This window comes from Gavialis gangeticus, unplaced genomic scaffold, assembly GCF_001723915.1.
Source record: "Gavialis gangeticus isolate Ggan-Ray unplaced genomic scaffold, GavGan_comp1, whole genome shotgun sequence".
NCBI classification, from domain to species: Eukaryota; Metazoa; Chordata; order Crocodylia; family Gavialidae; genus Gavialis; species Gavialis gangeticus.
This window is the reverse complement of record NW_017729025.1, coordinates 51,828,779-51,853,639: the sequence shown is the minus strand read 5'-3', so window position 1 is coordinate 51,853,639 and position 24,861 is coordinate 51,828,779. Positions and strand designations below refer to the sequence as shown.

The window sequence follows — 24,861 nt, the reverse complement described above, 5'->3', positions numbered from 1 at the left end:
CTGCTGGCCCCTCCTGGATGTGTGCCAGAATAATTTTCTCGAACAGCTTGCCCAGGATCGAGGTAAGACTGACTGGCCTGTAGTTCCCCGGGTCCTCTTTCCTCCCCTTTTTGAAGATGGGAACCATGTTGGCCCTCTTCCAGTCCTCTGGCACCTCTCCAGAGCACCACGAGTGTTCATAAAGCCGTGCCAGGGGACTTGCAATGACCCCAGCCAGTTCCTTTAGGAACTATTTATAACTATATATTTTTACTTTGTCTTTAGTCCCACAGCTGAGCTGTGCGTTTCGTTCCCATTTCCAATGATTCCTCTTTCTTCACCAGCCTGAAGTGTCTGGCAAACATCACCAAATGGGGGTCCAAACAGTTCACCCAGAATCCCTCTGTTCCCCCCTCTCAGCCCAGCACATATATGATTGGTGTGGCCCTACCATCCATGAGGTGAAGCAGGATGAGGTTGCCCTGTGCCTCATCTGCGTATACATTTTTGGAGCATCCCAGGACTCATGACAAGCTGTGAGTAGGGCACTAATTAACACATGGATGCTTTGTAGGGGATATGTCGAGTACACACACATGCTGAGAAGTGCTGAGCTGTGGGGTCACAATGGCTTAAAATCCTGTTGACTCTGCTGGGGTTCAGCCCATTGAAGAGTATGGTAAAGCATGAGCCTTTGGCTTTGGACTAATATTATGCATAGTTTTTACTATATATAAGTAGGTATGAAATTGTTGCTTAAAGTGAGTTTATTTAATACCTTGTGCTAGAACTTGCAGCAACCTTAAAAAAAAAAAAAAAGGTAACCTGCATCAATTCTGATTGATATGTACAATAAGTGTATGGGTACTATATGCAAATTGCTGAAGCCATGTTTAATTTCAGGGTCATTTTTGTTAGATTTGCTCCTCATTTCCATGTGTTCAGGGAGAGCAAGGTCTAACTATAAGGAGAGGGGGAAAGGGCTGTTGGGAAAGCAGAGGGCAAAGGAACTACCTGAAGAACCTGATTAATCTATTAGAGTGCTTACTTTCTTGCCGAGGGGCCAGACAGTGTAGGCAGGGAAACATCCAGGCAAGGATGACCCTGAGCCTGTGCTTATCTGCTCATCTCCTCATGTCTGACTTATCTCCTCACACCTGGTATCATCCTTCAGAGGATCTTTCAGCTCCCAAGGGTGTCCTGGTACCCCGGTTGAGAATCACTGAACTTTGAGATGCAGGTTGTGTTTTGTCTTTCTAGAGAAAGAAATGGAAAAGAAACAAACGTTTCATGGTCAGGAATGTGCCTGAGTAGGTCCATGTGTCATATTAAGAATTTAATGCTGTGGGGAACCTCAGGGCTGGGCCTAGATCAGATTTTTCGGGGGCCTAAACCAGCTTTTGATAGCAGTTGCGTTTTCTGATTTAGTCCAAATATTTTCTTCAGTTGAATTCATTCATTCAAGGATGAGAAACTGACTGGGAGTTGAAAAAGCAAGAATATGTATTTTTTAATCTTTCTATTCTAAACTATATATAAAACAGAGCAGGGACTGAGGATTAGATCTCCTAGTTTCAAGAGTTTGAATGACAGTCCATGTTACTGGTTTGTCTTATTTTAAAGAGATTTACTTGAGTGGGAACTTTTAAGTTTCCCTTACTTTCATTTAGGCACATTCAAAATATTTTTTTCAGATGAACCTGAAATAAATGTTGATGATAAATGAGTTATAAATGTAGAACATTTTTTCGTAAGAAGCATTCTGTCCAATAAGTTTATGGTGGTTTTATTTAATAGCAATTTTATGATAGTTTTTGAGTATTAATTAAAATTCCAGTTACCATTCTAATGCAGCTCTTTGACACAAATTGTGAGCAAGAAATTAATTATCTAGCAGATAAGCAATATGCATTTCACCATTTGCTAACATAGAAAAATATAAATTTAACAAGGATCTGAATATAGTAAGCTATATAATTTTTTTCATGATATGCATATAATTAAAGTGTACCCTTATAGGTAGGGAAAAGATGTACCAAATGTAGTATAAAAGTTCTGTTTAGTTGTAAATCTCTATGGTAAAAGTTATATCAATTAATGAAAGTGCACCTTTTTTTAGAAGACCACTGAAGTAAAAATGGAAGGATTTACTGAAATTTGATTATTTAAATTATGGCTATTTGGTGACTTTTTTTTTAAATAACTGATTTTTTTAAAATGCTTTACTGCTTGGTGTACAACAGGGCTCTCCAGCTTCTAAGTGGCTGTGGGGGGCTCTGCTGCATGCTGCTGCACTGCACTACACTGCCTTCACCCCACCTCCCTACTGCATCACAGGTGGGCTTCCTCTCATAATCCTAGAAAACTAGGGTTGGAAGGGACCTCAGGAGGTCATCTTGGCAGGATCATCCCCAACTAGATCATCTCAGCCAAGGCTTTATCTAGCTGGTTCTTAAAAACTTCCAAGGATCCACAACCTCTCTGGGTAACCTGTTACAGTGTTTTATTACCCTTCTAGTGAGGGAGTTTTTCCTAATATCTAACCTAAACTTCGCTTGCTGCAACTTGAGACCTTTACTCCTTGTTCTGTCATTTACCACCACTGAGGACAGTTCAGCTCCATCCCCTTTGGAACCATCCTCAGGTACTTGAAGGCTGCTATTAAATCCCTTCTCAGTCTTCTCTTCTCCAGACTAAATAAGCCCAGTTCTTTCAGTATGTTTTCAGAAGTTGTGTGCTGCAGCCCTCTGACCATTTTTGTTGCCCTCCACTGGACTGTCTCCAACTTGTCCATATCCTTTCTGTAGTGGAGGCCCAAAACTAGACACAGTTCTCCAGTTGTGGCCTCACCATTGGCAAACAGAGGGGAAGAATCATTTCCCTTGATTTGCTGGCAATGCTCCTGCTAATGCTGCCCCAGTATGCCATTAGCCTTCTCCTCCTCCTCTCTCTACCCATTGCACTGTGCCCTGAATGCCATGCTGAACTGCATGTCCCCACTTTTCCCCCACTACATTCCACAGTGGATGATATCCCACTGTACCATGCTGATGCTTCTGTATGCACAATATCCAAGCCATGCTAGAAAGCACTACATTGAAGCATGGCATGCTCACTCTGTGTGCACTAAACCTAGATGTGATGTTGTTGCCTTGGAGTGGTGCTGAGTATGTGCCAGTAAGCAAACCCAACAGTTGACCACAGTGCCCTCCAAACCTGGCAGTGATTGCATCCATTTCCAGAGTTAACATGCATAGAGTGGGCATACTGTGGTGCTTCCTTGTGCAGTCGTTTGGTATAGATATCCCTCTCACACTTTATTTCAACCTCTCCCATTTTCAGAAAATGGAAAAAGGGCCCCCCCCCCCCAAAGTAGGTAGAATAATCCCCTCAAATAAAACATGGAAATTCAGTTTTTTCTTCAGTTTAAAAAAGATGCAACAAAGTAAGCCAAAATGAAACAATTATATTTTGTTTCATTTTGAAATGTTGAAACAAAATGTCATTTCCAACTGAAACTAAATGAATCTGCTCATTTTTATTTCAAATAGAAGTTTTCTGCAGTGAAGATTTCAATTGCAATTGAAAAAGAAAATCAAGGAATACATTTTAGGTGAAAATGTTGTGAGTAGGAAAAAAATCAGTTTTCTGACTGGCCATAATGAAAATATTTTCAGCATTTTCTGAAATATATTTTTTTCAATAGCATATTAATGTGGAGATGGTGGTTTAACTATCCCTTGAAGTAAAATGAATTCAAACATGGTAGCATTGAGTAAATTGGGGTAAACTCAGTCGGGTATGGCATTAGTCTTGCATTTCATCCAAATTGGATAGTCAAACCTATAGTGCCTATATATACTTCATCTCTTGCATATATGCAGACAGTCAAATTGTGTCCTTTTTAATCATCCATTAATTTGTGAATAAAAACCTGTCCTTTTATCACTAGAAAACAGAACACAATGTCCGTTCCTAAGAGCATAGGGCTTGATGGACATTGGTGCTTAGACATCAGTTAGAGTTGGGAAGAATTTAGCTGACTGTGTTCCAAAGAATGATTTGTGTTGGCCCTTTGCCAGCAGCCATAGGACTCATTAGGTGCCTCACTTCATTAGGAGCCTTCATCTTGGATGGCAAAGGTCCTTATATGTCTATAGTAGGGTTTCTGTACATGCTCAGAAGTAGTCCAGGTGGGTACATCTGTATGCCTGAAGAGTCTCCCTGTGCCTAAAGAAAGGTGTTTGTTCCTGAAAGCTTGCAAAGAACAATTTCCCCAACTATTTAGTTAGTCTAATAACAGATATCCCAAAGAACCTTGTCTGCATATTGGTTATGGCACTTCTCTATGAGATTTTGACTGTCTAATGTAAAATACATAACAGTACCTTCCAGTTCCTGCTGCCAGGATAACCCCAGGAAAGGTCCTTCCTCTCTGGGCAACAGTCACAGTCCCTGTTGCTTGTCCTTTGTGTCCTCCTGTATTTTGCTATCATGGATGGCCAGTGTAGGAGCTGTGACAGGTACTCCCTTCAGTGTGGTACAAAATGGGAGAATTGAGTTTGAATTCCCTGAGAATGAAGAGGTCCTAGCCACCAAGTCTCCCACTTCCTGGGCAAGTACTCTAAGCACCAAGCCATTGGGGAAAGGTGGAAGGTACCACCACTGCACAGCAATCCTCTAAGTGAGGCTAACTATTGTGTATCAAGTGAACGGAAATGCCTGACCTGCAGTGTGACAGGCATTTAAGCTTCTGAGAGAGGTGGGATTTCAGACTTACCGTTATACTTAGTGTTTCTTGTTGCATACGTCTAGGCTTTCCTGAATTTCCTATTGGGGGCACCTACTGTTTCCTATTCTCTGTTTCAAGTGTACAAACCAGAGTTCCTTTTAGGTGCTTCCAGAGTATGCAGAGGTGCCTAACCTGCTCAGACTGGATATTTCTTATGGTGCCTATTATTTAAGCATTCAGGCACCACCTGAGGCACCAATTTGAATCTAGCTGTCAGACTTGGGGGGTTGATTTTGGTCATCTTTATTCAAATGGACTAGTATAGCCATCCAAGAATAGTCCTCCTGAAAACACTGGTGAAGAAGACTGAAACAAAAGCAATGGTGTCATAGTCTGACCTTACATGTATTCAGTTGCAGGCAGGGGGGATAAGGAATATATTATTTTCTAAGTATAACTTTTTTTATACAGTGCCTGCTTAAATTAGAATGAGTGGAAATTTCCTGAACTTAAGCATAAACCATTAGTTGGGCAGGAGGTGGAGGAGGGCTTAGGCTGTGTTTCTGGTAGAGCTAATGAGGCTGTTGTGCTATTTTGATTTATTCCCTGCATTAATTTGTTACTTGTATACGATTATTTGTGCTGCTGGGGGGGTCCCATTTACACTTGTAAGTCTAATTGATTGTTAGGATACCTATTGTTAAGGCATCTTTTACTGTATAAATCTAAATAGCTGAACTTTGCCCCTGGGTAGACTGGTGTAAATCTTGTGGAACATTATCGATTTCCAGATAGAACCACTCTGTAAAGCTGTAAATATAGCTGTTCCTTGCTAAAAGACTTGCTACATCAAAATTATGCATCATTTAACCTGAAGTATTGTATGGCAATGAGGCTGCAAGAAGGAATGGAAAGGTGCATACAGGTAAGAGTGGCCAAGGGCCTATGAAGCTCCCAAATCATCTGCATGGGAAGTGTGCCCACTTGCTTTCGGATGGCATACGGTGTCTGTGTGGCAAAGAGGGTTCTATAACCTGCATATGAGCAAAACCAGTGTGTGTGTATGTGGTTGGTGTCTTTAGACAGAACTGCAATGTGTTGAGAGTCTTAAGCTCCCTTGCAATTAGCAATGCTCCTGGAGTAGGTAGCAGACTCATTCAAGAAAAGGCCTGCCTAACATGCTTTGTCTAGCTGAAATGCTGCAGGATTTTTAAAAAATGTCTCATCGTTATACCCTCGGGAACTTCTTATTGATCATTTACATTCAGCTGCAGACATTTGTTGTTGAATGGGCTTGTTGTAGGTAGCTTAATAGATGTGAGGTAGCTCCACAAATGAATTGGAGGTTATTTAGGGTCCTTCTTGTCTTTACACCAGACTCTTCTCTCTCTGATCACTTCATTCAAACCTTCCCTGCTTCTTCCAATATATTAAGGAATGATTTCTGCCAGCTCCCCAGTCTCCCCAGCTGAGGAGCTGTATATTGTCGTCTTCATTCTTAGACCTTCATTCTTAGAAAGTCCTCTGCTGAAATCTGATTAAAGGACAAAGTGGGATGTGCTGTTTGAATAAGCAGAATTCACCAAGCCAGTGTGAAACATCTTGTTTTAATCTTTCCCGTTAATAGTCTCAGGCATGCATCCCCTGCTGTCCCTTCATTTCCTCATATCCAGGCTCTTCCTGTCTTCAGGAATGCACCAGCAATGAGGAAGTCAGCTCAGCAGATGCACTAGTCCAGGCTAATCCTCACATAAGCAAAAGTTGCCAAAGGCACTCCAGATCCCTCATTCCATTGTCATACCCAGGGATGCACATTCACTAATGTAAGTTACACAAGCTTTTTTGCCATCAGTAAAGCTATACTTTCTGATTTTCCTCTGGCACAAATATTGAGCAAACTCTCAATATGGTCTAATTTCTGGGATGCTGCCTGATTTCTCAGATGACATTGCTGTACATGTATTGGGCCCTGCTGTCTCTCAAGGAAAGCTGAGACAAGTGGTAGAGCATCTGTTCAGAAATCTATGCAGTGCATCTTTAGTGTAACTCCTGGGTCTTCTCTAAAATCCCTATGTATCAATACACAGCAAAACTATATTTCTGCAGTGACAGGGAGCCTTCTTTAGTCATATCAGTCTATCCCTGTTGTTTTGTGATATCTTTTCTGAGATCCAGGAACCTTGGCTGGTGTTGGACCTTTTCCTCTTCCATAAAAGAGAGGCAGATTTTGGCTTTGTGGAGGCTATTTTAGTCAGCCATATAAATGGATTGGTCTATGATGAGCTGTACTCTTCATTCCCCTTTGGTTCTGTTTCTTTGTTCCTGCCTGGATACATGTCTCTGGACTATTAATCAGTTGGATGGATAAGAGTGAGGGTATGCCATTGAGTGACTTTGTTTGTTCTTCCCATTGGTTTAGTGTGGCTCTTTTGGGGACTTTCACACTTACCTTCTAGGGGTCTCCTTCTTAATTGGCTATAGGAGCCCACTTATGTAGAAATATGGGAGATTCCTGAGCAGGTCTGATGGAAATCTTCTCATTTCTAAAAGGATGGGGGATGTGCATTAGGGGGCATTACTTTTGCAATTGTTTAAATTAAACCCATGAACCTGAGTTGGAAGGACTGAGTAAGGTAGGCATCATTAAGTAGGCATTGCCCCATGCCCCAACTTGCTTTGAATTTGTGAATTAGCAGATTCTAAGCCCTGTGAGAAGAATTTGCTCTGGACTGAGGATTGATTGCCAGCTGGCCCTGCCCTGAGCATGAAAGAAATTTCCACAAGATACTTCATTCAGGTTTAAAGCAGAGAGCTGGAGACCACCTGTCCCCTGGATCTTCATGGTTCTACAATTTCATCATTCCTAGAAGAAGTTAGGAAGATGCATCAAAGGACCAAGAGGCACCAGGGAGAGAGTACGTGTTTTGCCATAAAGGCAGTGAAATTCCAGCCTTTTAGTGGTTAATTGCTCACTAATGCAATTCTTCACATAGCCCTTCTCCTGTTAGATGCTAAACATTCTGTCTCTTATTTGTCCTTGCTCATAAAAATTAAGTAATGTGCAAAAAGTGCCTAATGACCAGCTGCCATCTCATCAAAACATTATAAATAGAAAATGTTTCCAGCAGTTCAGCTTCCCTAGCTGCTGTTTACTTACTTTTTCTTCTCTTTTATTGCCAGCTTTTGTTGCATAGGGAGATGAAGTGCATTGTTTGGGGGGTTCCCCCTGAAATCCATGTGCTTTGTTTATTTTGTCCTGCTCTTTTATATGAGATCAAAATTGTTGGCCTCACTATAATTTGTGTTGTTGCTGAGACAGGAATGGAATATCAGGTGGGGAGTGAACTATAGTCAACTCCTTAAGAAAAGTTGCTCCTTTCTACATGAATGAATATGGGTAAAACTTTCAGAAGCATCTAAATAACAGGCTTCTATGTCCCCTTGAAAGTCTGCTTTTAAGTGCAGTTAAAAGTGAAATTTCTCTGTCACAACAGCACACACACTTAGACTCAATATCAAGCTCAAAGTCCAGATTCTGCACTTGATAGTGTAGCAGGTGATCCATATAGTTGGACAGAGCCACGCTGAAGTCAGTGGGGCTCCAAATGAGTGCTGTAATTTATTCATTTATTGTCAGTTGCAAAATAGGGGTCTACATTTTTTTTTTTTCTTATTTGCAAGTCAATCTACTAACTGGCTTCAGCTAGGATTCTGAAATTAGGGCTGGTTTGAATAAACCTAAGCTAGGAATTGTTAATCATGCATTTGCATTTCAAATACCTGGTTTAATTAAGCTTGTTTTTTAAATTCTTGACTGTTCCATGCAATGGGTTTCCCTGTGAAGGGATGTTGGCTTAAGGTACTCTTATTAAGGGAAAGCCATAACCATATGCAAACCAGGTGGTTTATGAATGAACAACATTGTTAATTATTTTTCTGGGTCTTTTTTTAATCATCTAATGATGCAGCACTAAATTGATCAAGCACAGAGCATGACCAGTCAAAGTAAGTGACATACAAACAAGATTTAGGTTGAAAATTGTTGGCCCAGACAATTTGATGATTACTTACAAATAACAAACCTATTAGTATAAATTAGGAGCTGTTCAGGGACAGAAGAAAGGCTTTGATTTGTCAGATCATTTATTTGCAGTTAATTCAACCAGCCTGATTGAAAAATCCAGCTAGGGTGTTTCTGCTTCTTTATATCACCAGTTGTTTTAAAGATGCTGCAGTTTTAACCAAGATGACAGTTTAAGGCAATAGGCAGCATGAAGCAGAATAGAACCCAACTGGATTATTTTTGGCTTTGCCATCTTTGTGCGGCTAATAAGAGTGGAGCTTCCTTGTCCCAATAAAGCTGGCAGCTTTGACTTCCGAAGCTATTTTGGGAGCAGATATGTGGATTAAGAAAGTACTGTACTTTTGTATAGGAGTGCAGCTCTGGCTAAAATAACAACTTGACTATTTCTGTTGACTAAGATCAGTTCAGCCCTAATACCTATATAAGGGTGTTTCAGAAAGTAACAGTAATTTCAAAATAAAACCATCCTGTGTGTGGCGATCATTTCCTGGACCACAATGGTTTTCTACATAATTGTAAATGATGGGTGCATTGGACAATGCCACCATCAGTGCTCCCTCCTACTCTGTAGCTTCTTACTTATTGCAGATAAAATGGTTTTATTTTGAAATTGCTGTTACTTTCTGAAACGTCCTGGTGTATACATACAACAGATAATGTAGCATCTGCAAAGACAGTAATAAACAGTAATAAAAACCTGGAACGTGGATTATGCAATGTGATAAAGGTGCATATTGGATAGTTTCAAACTTATTGCTATGCCTTTCAAAAACTTTTGTCTTCTACTTCCAACATAGAAATTCATAGCTTGTGTGCAGTCTTTAATGGATACCATTAAAAACAACATTCATGGCCACAGATATATCTCAACTGTAGTAATATCCCTAGGCTTCCATTGGAACAGGTGAATCTATGGGATTGCAGTTGCTATAGAGTGGCATGCATGCAGTTTCTAATGGAACCTGTTATAGTGACACATGCAGAACCCCTTTTCTGACCAGCCAAATGCATCATTTCACAATACATACTATAGAACATATTGTGTGCCCCCCATCCCCCCAAATGATGGGAATCTAGCATAACTCCACTGAATGCCCATAGATTTACACTGGTTTAAGACAGAGCACATTTTGGGCCCTTTGCTTGTAACCTGGCTGCCTGCATTGCTTTTATACTGTAGGCTTGACTGTCACTCAGGAATGATACAGCCACAAGTTGGGACTTGATGAGATACAGGGAAGTGACCCTGATTAAAGACAAATCATTTGCATACTGATAACCAAACATTTCCTTTCTTGAGAATCATTCCCTGGTTTTAAACCATGGAAAAAGATTACCCTTTTCATTCCACAGCCCTGATTTTTCTTTCATTTGAGGTGGCAGTAGGTACTTGATTCTGAAAGGGAATAAGCTCCCTTTTTACACTAGCACGAATTCCAAGGTAGTAAATTATTTGCATCTTTGAGAAGGTGGCAGCAGCAAAGGCAACACAGCTTAATCTCCACCCATGGGATTTTCTTGCTTTAATATATTGAGTCCTAAACCAGGGACTGTGTTAAGGAGACTCTGTACTCCATCTTAGCTAGCTATTGGGAAATGCTAGATTGGCTGAAGTTGCAAATGAAGACTGCCTACATCCTGAAGATCTTGCATGCTTCTTGGATAGGTTTTATCCCTTTCCTGCAGAACATCAGCTTTCTTTATATCTCCTCATGCAATGTGTCCTACTTGTGGGGATGCAGGTATTGGGGATGCCTTTCCTGGCACTCTGTATCAAGACACTTATGGGTGAGTCTAGCTGGAGCACATCATCGTTCCCATGAAGTTCTCCAAAAGATCCTATATGCTGTTATATTCTCAGTTAATTTTTTTAGGCCAGCCTCCCGGTTTAGTGTTCACTGCTTCATTTATATTGAGTTTCTGAAAACAATGGATATATCTTGCTGGGACTTAATACAAATGCACAAATGATCTGTCTATCTACACCCAGCTTTGCTGATGCACAAAGGGTCTTGTCAAGAAGCAACTTCTGCTGGGTTGTCCCTAACTCCATTCTGGACTTCCCTTTCTTTTCCCACAGTTCATCAATGTCCCAAATTCCAATTTGCTTCATCCTTTTCTATTTTACTCCTGGGTTTCTCTCTACAACTCTATCAAATAACGTCAAGATTAACCTGCAAATAGCAAATACAGTTAACTTAGCACAAACTGCTCTTTAATTCTTTACTCAGCAATTGACAGGAACAAGATTTTAGATTGAAAAGCAATTAACATTTCAGCAGGTTGACTGCCAGATACAATAAGTGGGGAGAAACTGAACGCTTAGGGGTGGGTGTTTGCCTTGTCTTCCCTCCAGGAGCATTGTTTGTAAGGAGAGTTGTGCTTATTCTTTCTTTATGGGGATCCTCCCCGGATGGAAAGTGCTGATTCAGGGGAATAAAAATGCTGGGGGTATCTGTAGCCAGGCTAACTGCCTTAAGTTTCTCTAGTAATTGGTGAGTGCTTTGTCTTGGTTGGAGACCTGTGAACTGAAACCAGCCTGGTGTATGATACCTTATAAGCATTGGGAAACCCAGTTGAACCAGTCTGAAAGAAACTCTAATATCCAGTGGAATTATGTGACTGTTCTAAATTGAAGTGCTTACAGAATTCCAGCTTGATGCTGGTTTCACACCATAGCTATTCACAATATCAATATGTCTCTTTCAGTGTGATACACTACAATGTTAGATCAACAATGGCGAGTTCCAGGGATGCAGGAAAGATGTGTAACCCTGCATCCACCTTTTGATAATGTGCCCTCTGGGCCCCAAAGGAAAAATACTTCTTGCAGTGAGTGGGTAATGAAGTCCATTCTGTTTGGGCAAGAAAGGGATAGAAGTGGGGAGTAGCAGTCCCTCCCTCACGGCAGATAAACAAGGGACTGTATCACACCAGGATGATTTTGTGGACTCTCCCAATCAGGCAGGCACTTCAATATAGTAAGGTCTGTCTTTAACTCTTGTACTTGTCACCATCCCCAGGCAAAGGACCTGAAACTCTCTATGCTGGGCAAAAACTCAATGACAATGAGTGGCACACGGTCCGGGTGGTGCGACGAGGAAAGAGCCTCAAGTTGATGGTGGATGATGATGTTGCTGAGGGTAAGTCCAGTTTACTGATAACTCGGGTCTCGTCTCCTTTTGCTTTCAGGCTCTTTTCAGCACAGGCACACATGCATACACATCATCTTTTTGTCTCTTTTGTCCATCCTTCTGCCTCTCCTCTGTCCTTTCCTCTTGATTCAGTCTCACTGTGCTCTGTGCAGTGCTGTGGGGCTCTTTACTCCTCAACTAGTGGTGGCAATTTCCGTGATAATTCCAGCAGCCTGGAACAGATTGTGGGGATGAAGTTGTTGCAGAGGGGTGTAAGTGTGTGTCTCTGCTTTTAATTCCTCACAGCCACACAACCATGTTGTATGATGGTGTGCATGAAAAGAACAGTGTTGGCAACACAAACACTCAAAAGCATTTTTTGGTCTTAAAGCCATAAGGTTTGGGGTTCTCTCAATAGCATCCCAGAAGCAGCTGTTTAAAAGTCAGCAACACTCAGCCTTTCATTCACCAAAATGCAGTTGCTCAGCCATGGCCCAGATTGATCTGTGCCAGTTCCATGGTACCTCGGAGGAGCTTCTGGGGAGAGGCAGAGGGTAAGTACGTGGTATTTTGGATCCTGGTTGTAGAACCAGGAGGATATAGGTTGGCTCTGTCTTCAACCAGGTCTTGCTCCAGTACCAGTCTGGCAGAAGAACATCAGCAGAAAGCCAAAAGACAGGTAATAGGATATGAAATGATCTCTAACAGGTGGGCTCAGTGGGTGGTTTCCAAACTATTTGATCATTTGTCGACTTACACTCTAAATCACTGAAGTTAAATATGCATCCTATGTTACGAGGAGAAACAGAGATGAAAATTTCTGGACACATGAGAGGAGGATCCATCTGCTCCTTACTAGAATTGGTGGAGGTTCAATCAGTCCTCCAATGTACAAGAGCATTTTTGTACTTTCTGGTTTCCAGCCTACAGATGAATTAATGATGCTAAACTGCACTGGCAAACACCACAAATCTTGTACTGAGGTTTTCAATAATGGCCACTAGGTGGAACTCTTACCTTTACCAAGTGGGGTGCACAAAGAAAACAGTATTGAACCTGAGCTTATGTGTAACAAATGCGGACACTGCCCATTGCAATCCCCATAGTCTATCCCCAAATCTCTTAAAAGTGCAGTGATTGTCAAATCAAGCACTCAAAAGTTATAAAAAGCCCAGAATTTCAAATGATCTGTGCAACCTAAATTCAGCCTCTTTTTCATATCCAGGAGTGTATCCAAAGGAAGTGCAGTGGTGTGGTTGCAGTTCCCTCCCCCCCACCCCCCACTTGTTTTCTGGACTTGACCATACTGCAGGAGCCTCTGGGGACTTTGTCCCCAAAACAGGTGACTTCCCCTCCCCACACCTTTCCATTCATGCTCAGTGGCATGTGCTCTCTCCTTTCCCCTTCCCTCTCTTCCAGCTGTGCCTGCTGCTTTCCCCACTGTCCCAGGGGTGAGGGAAGCACCAGAGCTATTCCTGCTGGAAGAGATGGGTAGGGAGACCAGGCAAGGAGTGGGATACTACTCTTTCACTATGCTGCTGTTGTTCCTGGCATAGCCTGTCTCATCCCAGAGCTTCCTGGCCCCCAGGGCAGCAAGGAAATCGGCAGTAGTAGGCAGGGGCTGGGTAAAGAGGAGGGGAAGGGACAAGCCTTTGAGTATGAAGGGGAAGGAAGGGGGGCTTTTCACCTGCTTTACTGACTAAAAAAATCCCCTGAGGCATGGTTTGCCTGCACCACTGGGAGGGGGTGGAGGAGGCTGTGAGCTGGGGGTGCAGCCACCCCTGAAGTGGAGGTAGCTGCTGCTGTGACCCCCCCTTTGGGAATTCGTGGATCTGCCACTGCCCATATCCATCTTGATCCAGTTTTTAATTTCTTTTTGCAGACAACATTGTGTCCACAGCATCTCTGCCTCCTTCAGTACGCAAGATGGAGGGCAGTTACTGAAGCAGACATCTATTCAATATCTGGAATCATCCCCCTCTCCCCATGTCTTATTCACTGGATACCATACAGCCTTGCTCTAAAAATGAAATCATTAATTTCCTTATGGGGCTTCCCGGTGCTACAGAATGGTTTATCCCCAGGCCATGAGGGATGTTTTCTGTAAGAGAAAAAAAAGAAGGGTGTGTGATCCTGAAATTGGAAAGCATATCATTCTGCAAAAACACAGTGGCTGGCTTATGGTTGTAAAGGTATCGCTTCACTTTGGAGTGCTTGACTTGCAGCATTATCACCCTTTTAACATAATGTCTTAAGTTTCTCTGGCTCTTTAGCCCATTCTCCTCAGCTCAGCAAGACCCCACAATCGGTTTTGGTTATCCTGTTCCTCAGCTTTCTCCCAGTCTCCCCCCTTCACTACCTGGGTTTCTTGCCCAAAGCCTCCTTTGTCCATTGCTTCCCCAGACGTGTTCCCTGCCTTCGACATTATAGTCATACAGGTTCCTCCCATTGCTCTAGTCCAGCAGGGTGAACATGGAGGGCACTGATATACGTGCAGCTCCCCACTCTAACTCATGGCACTTCACAGAAAGAACGACCCCCCGGGTCCAAGCCAACACCCTCACCCCCAATCCAACAGATGTTTTCTGTTGGGTTGGGGGGGGCAGGAAATTGAGCTCTACTTCAGAGTCGATCCAAAGTAGGAGCCTGCCTGCATCCTCTAGCCCAGAGAGTGGGGAGAAGGGAGAGGGTGAGAGCTGTGGGCCGGGTCTTGCCCAGCTTGAGCCAGACAGAGACAACACATGAGGTAATGGGGGAGGGGGCTCCAATTCACCCGCCCCTTTTTCCCCCTTCAGCTCAGGCTAGAAAAATCCCAACCCAGAGCTGCCTCCCCCTCCCTTTTCCCCGCTCCCTTCCTGCAGACAGCATCAGCCCAGCTCCAATCATGCACAAGGACTGACGGAAGTTATCTAAGGCATACCTAATTCCACTTTGGAACACCTTCATCTGAATCCTCATTAGATGCGGGTTAATTTGTCATGGAATCGGCCACTTTTAAAGTGCTTTGCAGCCATACACATCACAGCACTGTTGTAGATCACTTTCCAATCATGCAACACATGTCACTTCTGTCAGATCCCAGAGAAAATAGGAAAGACTATCTCCTTTCACTCGGTGCTTGACCTCTTTCATTTATTTACCTGTAGTGTGAATTTAGTTAAAAGTTTCAAAATGAGAATTTATAGCAAGCCCAAACTGGAACTTTTACTTTTGAAAATGTTTAAATGGAACGTTTTGACAGTTTTGAAATTTTTTCAGATTTTCTTTTTAATCAAGATATTTGTTAATATTAACCCTTTCCCCAACAAACAGTTCCAGTTTCAATGGATTTGCATTTTTCTAAAGGAGAAATGTTTCACTAGAAAACTCCCAGCCAGCTCTGATAACTATTCACCTACTAAATCTCCAACCCCTGGATCATTTTTGTGGTCTTTAAATCTTCTCTTGACATATGAACACAAGAACTGATCAGACATGTACTAGAATAGTGTCCCCAGTGTTGTGTTGAGAAGTGATACCACTTCCCTACTCCTACTTGATATTTTTCTTGTTTAAACATCCAAGACTCATATTAATCCTTTTTGCTACACCACTGCAATGAGAGTTCACACTGAGACAGTTATCCATACTGATACCAGAAACCTTTTCTGTGTCATCACTTCCATTTTCATTTCTCACTCCAAAATACCTTACATTTGACTATGCTAAAAGCACATCTTATTGGACTGTAGACCTTTTAAGGAAATAATTAAGATAATTCTCTACCAGGAACCTGTCTGTTATCTGCAAACCTGACTGACAACGATTGTACATCATCTTCTGTAATCATAAAACTAGTATTGGACCAGGATCGGATCATTAGAGAGCTCCACTAGAAATGGCCCCCACTCCTTATTAAGTACACCTGATATGTGTCAGCGAGCCAGTTAGTAATCCATCTAATGCATTGGTCAGCAGGATTTTCCAGGTGGGCTGGACTAGCCTGGATTGAGTCCAAGGCAGGCCAGTGTCTTCTACCTTGGCCACTGCTGTCACAACTTCTCCCTGTTGCTTGGCTGCAGCATGGATGAAGCTTGTATCACCCCCACCACTGCCACCCAGGGTGGGGAGGGGGATGAGGCAGGCAAAGCCTCCCAATAAGGTAGACCAGTTCATCTCAGCCTGTAGCTCTGAACCAATGGCTCCTCAGGCCCAGATCCATCTCAAGGGCCATACGTTGCTGACGCTTGATCTACGATGTCTTTTGTTAGCTCTGTAAATGGAAGATTTCTAATCTAAATGTCATATGGTGCTAAGGCACATACCTTAGAGAAATCCAGATGTATTATCAATACAGTTGCCTTTATATTTGTAATCCTGTCAAAAACAGGAACCCTATCAAAAAAGCCCTCACAGGTTTGTTTGACAAGACTTACCTTCCTTGAAACCATGCTGACTAGAATTCATTATATTATACCCAAATTCGTTGTTGATAGAGTCCCAAGTTAACCTTTCAGTTTCCTGGAATTAGTCTTAAGATAACTGGTCTGCACTTCCCTGTGTCATTTCTTTTACCCTTTTTAAAAATTAAAGCCAAAGTTGCAGTTCTTTAACCCTTTTGGGATTTTTTTCCAGTTTTTCTAAGAAACAACACTAGCAGTTCAGAGAGCCTTCTTACCTAGCAACCTTAACCCAAGATTCTGAGGTGCATTATATCTGGGCTTGTTGATTTGAACATAACATCTGCCCTGAGTGGGCTCATGCCTCTTGTAGCCCCTAGTGCCAATTGGACTGTTCATAAGCACCATCTTCTCAGAACTACTGCACAAAACAGTACTGGGAATGCACCATCTCAGTAGAGCTATTGAGCATGCTTTTGCTTAAGTTCAGTTTGTGCCATAACTCTGATGGCTACTCCTGTTTGCACCAGGTCAATGTGAGACTGGATGCTGGAACTGAGACCAGGGTGCCTTTCTCTCCTGTAATCATATGACCTCTAGGTAGCAGCTAAGCAGAAATCTGCCTGTTTCTAATAAAAAGGGGATAAAAGCCATGGTTGTAGGTAGAGAAACAGGTTAGGATAAGGGGATTGAGACATAATGGGCAAGGGGACTGAAAGCAAGGAGACTATGGTTTGGAGAGAGGGGAATATATCTCAGATCTGATGATGAATTGGGGAATGAGGAAGAATGGAGACATGTATGAAGAACCTGGGTAAAGCACCCAAGAAGGGACTAGGAGGTAAAGACTTGAGACTGAGATTGAATGAGGGATGAAGAGAGCAAGCTTGGGATTTAGAGTCCACTGGGTTGCCTGAGACAGATTGGATGAGGAACTAGGACTGTGGAATTGGGACGAGGAAGTGGGAGAGAAATTAGAGCTGGATGAGCAAGGACATTGGGACTGGAAGACGAGAGATTGGGAACTGGAGTATTTGAGACTTTGACAGTGACATAGGAGATGACTAGGGATACCTGGGCAAGGAGAATGAAACTAAATGAGAAGTCTAAGAAGCTGTAGACTGAGGCTGGGAAGGGCAGTAGAGAGGAAGAATGTATCTGGGACAAACAGTTACAGGATGGAGAAGAGATAGATTTGAGGGAGCTAAAATTGTGGAAAATCAAGAGAAGAGCTCACCCCCTAGCACTCCCTTTCAAAACCTGGAATGGAAACCAAGATTACCAAGTTTCACATTTTTTCCTGTCTGAAAATGTTATGAACCCCACTGGCAAAGTGTCTCATTCCCGTTGAGTACTGGTGCCACAGAGGGTGATGCCCACTACTGCTCTCTTTTTTTGGTTAGTTCACTTGACACAAATCTGTACAATGGGTCTAGGATTCATTCTCAAGCTGTTAGTAACCTATGGGGGTGTCATTATGTTATTCCAATCTCATAACAGTTCTGTAACAGTTGACATCACAAAGACTACGCTAGTCTATCCTTTTGTATAAGTACTAGTTTCATGATATTGGAATGGATTCAAAACAGAGAAACAATCTCTGTTTCTTCAGTTTTATTTTTTTTAAAAGCACTAGGAAGTTAAAACATGATAATGATGTTAATTTCATTAAGAAATTATTTTAGGGTTATGGAGTGAAACACTGAGAAGTGCTTGCCAGAGCTAGAAAGAAGAAATGCCAGAACTAAGGTTGCCTTTTTTGTATATCTGATGCAGTTTTAATTATGTGCTCAGTACTGTTTCCTCCCCAAGACCCATGTCTTATTCAGTGTACAAGATAAATCTACTCTCAGGATGGATCAGAGCTAAATAGCAAAACAGTTCATTGGCCCTAGGACCTGTGCTTCACTTACTGCAGAAGTTGAGAGGTCTACAGTGAATGAGATAAGACATTGCAGAAGGAGAAAGGAAGATCTTGTGGTACAGACATTTGATGTTGCCGTAGAAATTGGAGTCCATCCCTACTTCTTGCAGAGTCCTAGGTGATGCTGGGCAAGTTCCTCGAACCAGGTGACCGCTACCTGCATCTTCCATGTTTTCTGAGGGCCCCACTTGAGGTTGCCGTTGAAAGAAATGATGAGCATTCCCAGATGTCCAGTGGGAACTGTTCTTTGAATTTATGTAGCTGTGTGCAGTGTAGAGCACTTCCACTGTCCAGTAACCATTGTGACAATGGTCTCAATTGTCTCAAAGCTTGGCACCCAAGCTTAAAATGCAAAAAAAGTATCCTTTTATGACCCTAACTCCTCAACTCCCCCTCTATAAGTGGGGATAATACCCCTGCCCTTCACAAGGGGTTTGGAAAGATAAACTAAATTCATATAGCGATGAGCATGACAGAAATGGCTGCAAGGAAGTTAATAATTCTGTCTTTTAGAGCAGTTGTTTGATTAATATGCAGTAAATTAGGCTTTGGGGCCCCACAGTGAACAATGAGGATAAAACAAAGTATTGAATAGCTGCTCATTAATTGAGCACTGTTCATCCTGTGCACTGAATGAGGCAGAAGCCCTGGAGAAAAAAAATAGTGTGTGGCCATGTAATTAAAGACTGTATCACAATCCATAAGCCCAAGGGATTAAATAAAGGCTGTTCATATGGTCACCTTATTTCTGATGCTTCTAACTTTGGCTTCACAACTTTAATAATGTTCTCTTAGTACAATGTTCTCTTAGTACATAAATATGGGCTCAATACTATAGTAATTACTAAGGGTAATTATTAAAATAACTAAATGCACTATAAATGTAATATAATTAGCTATTTTTCTGTACTTCATAATTAAAAATTATCACAGAGATGTGCAGTCCAAACCATGTGGTAATTTGGTGTTTGAAGTTAATGGAGCTTTTTCATCTGTTGCCTGCTCATGTGTTACCCCCTGCTATGCTGCTGAGCAGAACCAACTGACAACAAATATCAAACTTTGAGAGACACCATTTTCCGTGTGTGGAACTGTAGAAAGAATGTTAATGCATTTTTATGACTGTGTCCTCATTTCTCATTCTTTTCTTTTATTTTCTTTTTTTTAACACAGTCTCACTGAGAAACTGAGCACATTTATTTCAAAGAGTGTCTGAATTGTTTGTCTGCCCCAGGCTTGATCAGGTTAGGTCCTAATTGCCTTTACTTCTCATTGGTTTAAATGGCAGCTGTGGGCACTTCACACCAAGCAGGAGATACTCAGCATAAAGATGGATGATTAGACTGCAAATCCCAGGGGAAGGGATCTAGTCTCCTTGACAAACTCTACAGCACTGAGCCTATTTTGGGAGCTCAGAAATCAAAGGGATGTGCCTAAAAGCTCACTCCTGCTCCCATCTTAATTAACGACCTTCCCTCCTTTTCATCCTCTCCTTAAATCAGCTTTACATGTATGTGCTAGTTCCCATCTCTCTTGTTAGGGAAATGGTAGATCCTCTGCCTGTGGTAGCTAAGTATGTCTATCTCCTACAAGCACATCTTTCCTGCATTTGTTACATGGGGTCCCTGTGCCTGTGGGGGGAGATAAGGGGCATTTTTGCCTCAAGCAGAAATGTGAAAATAAAAATGTAAAAATGAGGTTTTTGGATAGGTTACAGGAGAGTCGGTTGCATAAAGTGTTAACAACCCTGAGCAATAGGACCCATCCCAATGGAGGAACAGAGATTTCACTTTCCATTCACTCCTCTGCCTCGCTCTTCTGGTTGCCTGAAAGAGTGTTGGTGGATTTGTCATTTCAAAACTTATCTGTTAGGAACTGAATTGAACTCCCACCTCTCCCACATCTCTCAGCAACTCATTTTATGCATGGACTGCCATACAGTAAGCAGATACTACATCATTACTTTATATCATTGCTGATTTGGAAATGTAAGTGTCAGGGTCTCTGCAGCTAGTTTCTGATCCCCTCAGATACTAGGTGTTCTACATCTTCTTGTTTCTGCCATCCAGGTACAATGGTGGGAGATCACACCCGCTTGGAGTTCCACAACATTGAGACAGGAATCATGACAGAGAAGCGGTACATCTCAGTCATCCCCTCCAGCTTCATTGGCCACCTCCAGAGCCTTATGTTTAATGGGATGCTCTACATTGATCTGTGCAAGAACGGTGACATTGACTACTGCGAGCTAAAAGCACGTTTTGGCCTCCGTAACATCATTGCCGATCCAGTCACCTTCAAGACCAAAAGCAGCTACTTGAGCCTAGCCACCTTGCAGGCCTACACTTCCATGCACCTCTTCTTTCAGTTCAAGACCACTTCGGCTGACGGTTTCATCCTTTTCAATAGTGGTGATGGCAATGACTTCATTGCAGTTGAACTGGTCAAGGGGTGAGTGAGTTCTGTGCCACCTTCCAGGAGGGACTAGTATGGAGAAACTGTTTGAGAATCTAGACTTGAAATGATAGCATTTATCACTATCCTAAGGAAAGGAAGAAATTTTGAGCAGTACTACAATGATGGACTTCATAAAAACAGACTTCAGCAAACTCAGGGAACTGCTAGACAGGGTCATTTGGGAAGATTATTTAAGGGGTAAATGTGTGTGACAGAGCTGACAGTTCCTTTCCTGATGGAAGGGAAAGGTATAAGGAACATGGAATGTATCATGAGCCATTCAATGATGTGAAAGTCAAACAGGAATTTTACAAATATTGAAACAAGGGCACATGCTTAAAGATAATCATGAGGGGGTGGTACAAAAGCTGAGGTGCAAAAGGAGTTTCAATTGGCCAAATACATAAAAAAAGTAATAAGAAAAGCTTCTATAATTATATTAGAAGTAAGATGTAACCAAAGGGATACTTAAGCCTAGTGCTAAATGATGCTGGGAAAGCTGAAGTATTCAAGCCTGCATTTCCATCAGCTTTCAAAAAAAAAAAAAGTAACTTGTGATCATTTATTCCACAAAATGAATTTTTAACAAAGGAGCTATGAGTGCAGGACAGAGTGTGAAAGAACAAGTTAAGAATATTAAGACAGATGAGTTTAGGTGCAAGGTCCTGATGAAATTCACCCTGAAGTGTTTAAAGAGCTTGTCAAAGTAATCTCCTTCTCATTAGCACTCATGTTTGAGAACACATGAAAGACAAGGGTGGTCTCACAGGTCTTGAGAAAGGTAAACATGGTAACTATCTTTAAGCAAGGAAAACAAGGGAGACCAGTAATTATAGACTAATCAATCTAACTCTGAAAGATTTGGGAATAAATTGATAAACAATCAAGTAATGAAGTGAGAGAGAGCCAACACAGGTTTTGTCAAGAACTGAACATGTCAAGCCAATCTAATTTTCTTTTTGACAGGATAATGGCCTAGTGGATAAAGGGGAAGCAGTAGTTTGATATATCTTGAATTTCTTAATGTTGAAGCAACTGACCTTCTCATAAGCAGGCTAAGGATGTATGGTCTAGGTGTAATGACCAACAGATGAGGGGTTACAGAACTGATCTGAAAAATCTCTCAGAGAATTCTGAGATCTGTAGAAGGGTACTTCGTACCTGAAGGCTTGTCTGTATCCCTCCCAATTGTACAGCTGGTCTAACAAAAGGTAGTACCCGCAAAAAGCCTTGCCTCCCACAAGGCATGTCTTCATGTGCACCTGACTGTGCAGTTGTTACTGTGCAGTCCCGGCAGCACATAGGTAACTTCTGACCCTATTATGCAGTAGCAATCAGCTACTCCATGGTAGCGTCAGTGTCATGGTTCGTGCCCACTGAGGCTACATCACTGTACTGACAAGCTACGTCACCGTAGCTCATAGCTACAGCAATGTAGCATCTTGTGTAGACATACCCACAGAGCAGCAATCAGATTTCCAGTGCCAAATTTGGAGGGCATCTTAAATGGGATGCTAGAGGGATTGGTCCCAGACCCCATTCCATTTAATATTTTCATTAACAACCTGGGTGAGGAAGAGAGTAGAGTATCAGATTTGCAAAGAGGACAGGATTAGAGGTCAAATTGGTTTGACAAATTAAAGAGATGGTCTGAAATCCTACATGAGTGCTGAGGTTCTCCAATGTGCTGAAATTTTGGTGCTCTGGGACAGGCTCAATTTAATCAAGTCTGCTGGAGCATGGCAATTGCTGCACCCCAGCAGCCTCCTGCATCTCATGTATCAGCGTCTTCATGCTTAAAAATGGTGGTGGGGGCACTTGAACTAAAGCTCGTTGAATGGACGAGCTCTAATTAAAGGTTTCAGATCTGCTTTAATTAAAGCACTGTAAAAGTGCTCAAAAAGATTAAATTCAATAAAGAAAAGTGCCATTTAACAAAGTGAACTAAAATGTGTAAGTGCACATGGAGAATTTCTGGCAAGGCAACAGTACAGCAGGAAAGAATATGCAAACTAAAAAGGAAATAACAAAGTGACACTTGCCAAAAAAAGACTGGATGTCATTGAGTTACGTTAACAGGAGTGTCATATGTAAAACATGAGATGATTGTTCTTCTCTACATAGGTGACAGTGATGAGGCCTCAGTTTAGACACTATGTCCAAGTTTTTGGTTACTACTTTTTAAGAAAGATATATAGGCCAGTTCAGAGAGTCCAAAAGTGAGCAGCAACAATTATAAGAAGCTTAGAAAACATAACCTGTGTGGAGAGATGGAAAGAATTGAGCTTTAGTCTACTGAAGACTGAGGGGTGAAAAGATTGTTATAAGGGGACAGTGATCAATTCTTGCCCATTGAGAGAAGAAGAATTTGTATTCAGTTACAACGAGGGAGACTTAAGTTGTATATTAGAGACAGAACTTCTAATTTTACATGGCTCAAACCATAACTAAAGGAGATTACTTGGAGAGGTTGTCAAATCTCTTTCTTGGGAGGTTTCTAATAAAAAGTGAAACAAAGATCTGTTGGGGGTCATCTAGTTGTAGTTGATCCTGTGAGATGTTGAATGAAAAGATGTCTGGAGGGTGTTTCCAGTCCTATATTTCTATGATTTTAAAACAATCATAGTGTGAAATATTCATAACAGAATGTTAAAACTTCCAGATCTGGAGTCTGTTCTTCCATGTGCATCAGCATCAGATTATTCTTTACATTCTAATAAATTACGCCTGTGCACATCCATTGAGGACAATGGAGTTGAGCAGGTGCCAACAGAGTTATAATGTGACTGGCAAAATCTGTGGCCCCTGGGAAATTGTTACAATTATGGCATGATGAAGGTGTTCATTCTTTCATAAATTGTAATGTGTCATTTGTTAAACCAATTTATGGTGAAATAACATGGCAAACCAGCCAAAAAAAAAAAGGGTTCCACACTGTGTGGAACATCTTTGTCGTTGGTTTGTATGGTACCTTAAATTGAGCCATGTGGCTTGTGTGCCAGACCTGGCCCAATGTAGAAATTCATCTGAATGTCAGCACTGGGACTAGGACATCCCTGGGTCTTGAACTGGGCTTGGGACTGGCCTGGGAAATGCTGATGATCAGCTGAATGTTGGCATGTTGGACAGCCTCAGGGTCTGGTAAACAACCACTCCTGGCCTGGTTCTTGGGATTGGGCTGGGGCAGCCTGGTTTAGCTCTGGTAGTCACACAATTTGTGATGTGGGGAATTTTGTACACTGTTAGAGAAATCACACATCCCCACCATGCATGTCTGGCATGGCAGGCTATACAATTTTTGGGTTGGGGCATAAAATTCTTCAGATCTACTCATCTCATTATATTAACATTGCCTGTATTTCTGGTGCTTATGCATTGGAAGGAAGGATCCAGTTTATCTCCCAGCTTCCAGGGAATGTGTTAAGGCTGTCAGGCAGAAGAGAGAAATCTTGTAAAATGAACAGATTTGATCTGGAGTCATCTAGAAACGATACATGCATTGAGTTCATCAGATGCATTTTAGTAGTTATATTTCTCTGTAGAACTGCACTTTAATCTGTTTCATTTTAAACTCCATGTGTGTTTGTGTAATTGGAATATTCTGAATGAATGAAGAGACAGCCACAAGCCCCTGCTGTTCTGGTAGGGACTCAAAGTGTTTACCACTTCCCTTTAAAAAGAAAAAAAAGAGAATTTCATTTTCAGACTAAGCTCATATTAATCTTGTCTGAATGTTTCTTGGTGACAGTCAGATCCATACACAGTTTGCTTTGTTTGGGCCTTTATTACATAGAAACGTAGTATTTAATCCAACTTTGCCAAAAGGCTTGTTATAATTTCAAGCTCTTTTTGAGACCATGGACAGGCATGCAAGCTTGACTGGGAATCACAGATATGTTAAGGAGGAAATTTCCATTAAGCTATTTTGGAGGATTCTTTGCAGTATAGATTTGGAATGTGTGTACCCAAATGTATATATTTAGCCCCCTGCTCTAGTTGTCTTCATCACATGGAATCAGTTATTTTTATGTTTACAAAAATAGTATTTTGTAGATCTGCCTGAATTTCTTAACTACAAGCTGGAACCCTTCAGAGCTAGATGGCTGAACTAAGAGTGAGCTGATGCACAGAAGTCAGCACCTATTAGTGCAAACTCAGTGCTGCACAGAGGT

At 41.7% G+C, this 24,861-nt stretch overlaps 1 protein-coding gene across 9 annotated transcripts in view; it reads left to right on the top strand.

Annotated features, from left to right (window-relative positions):
* NRXN3 (neurexin 3) overlaps nt 1-24,861 on the top strand; it is a 1,732,637-nt gene that overhangs the window by 822,175 nt on the left and 885,601 nt on the right. For all 9 annotated transcript variants that reach the window (XM_019518706.1, XM_019518711.1, XM_019518705.1 and 6 more), the window contains exons 12-13: nt 11,819-11,938; nt 20,302-20,683. In XM_019518706.1, coding sequence (XP_019374251.1) covers nt 11,819-11,938; nt 20,302-20,683 — 502 coding nt within the window. The remainder of the gene's footprint in view (nt 1-11,818; nt 11,939-20,301; nt 20,684-24,861) is intronic.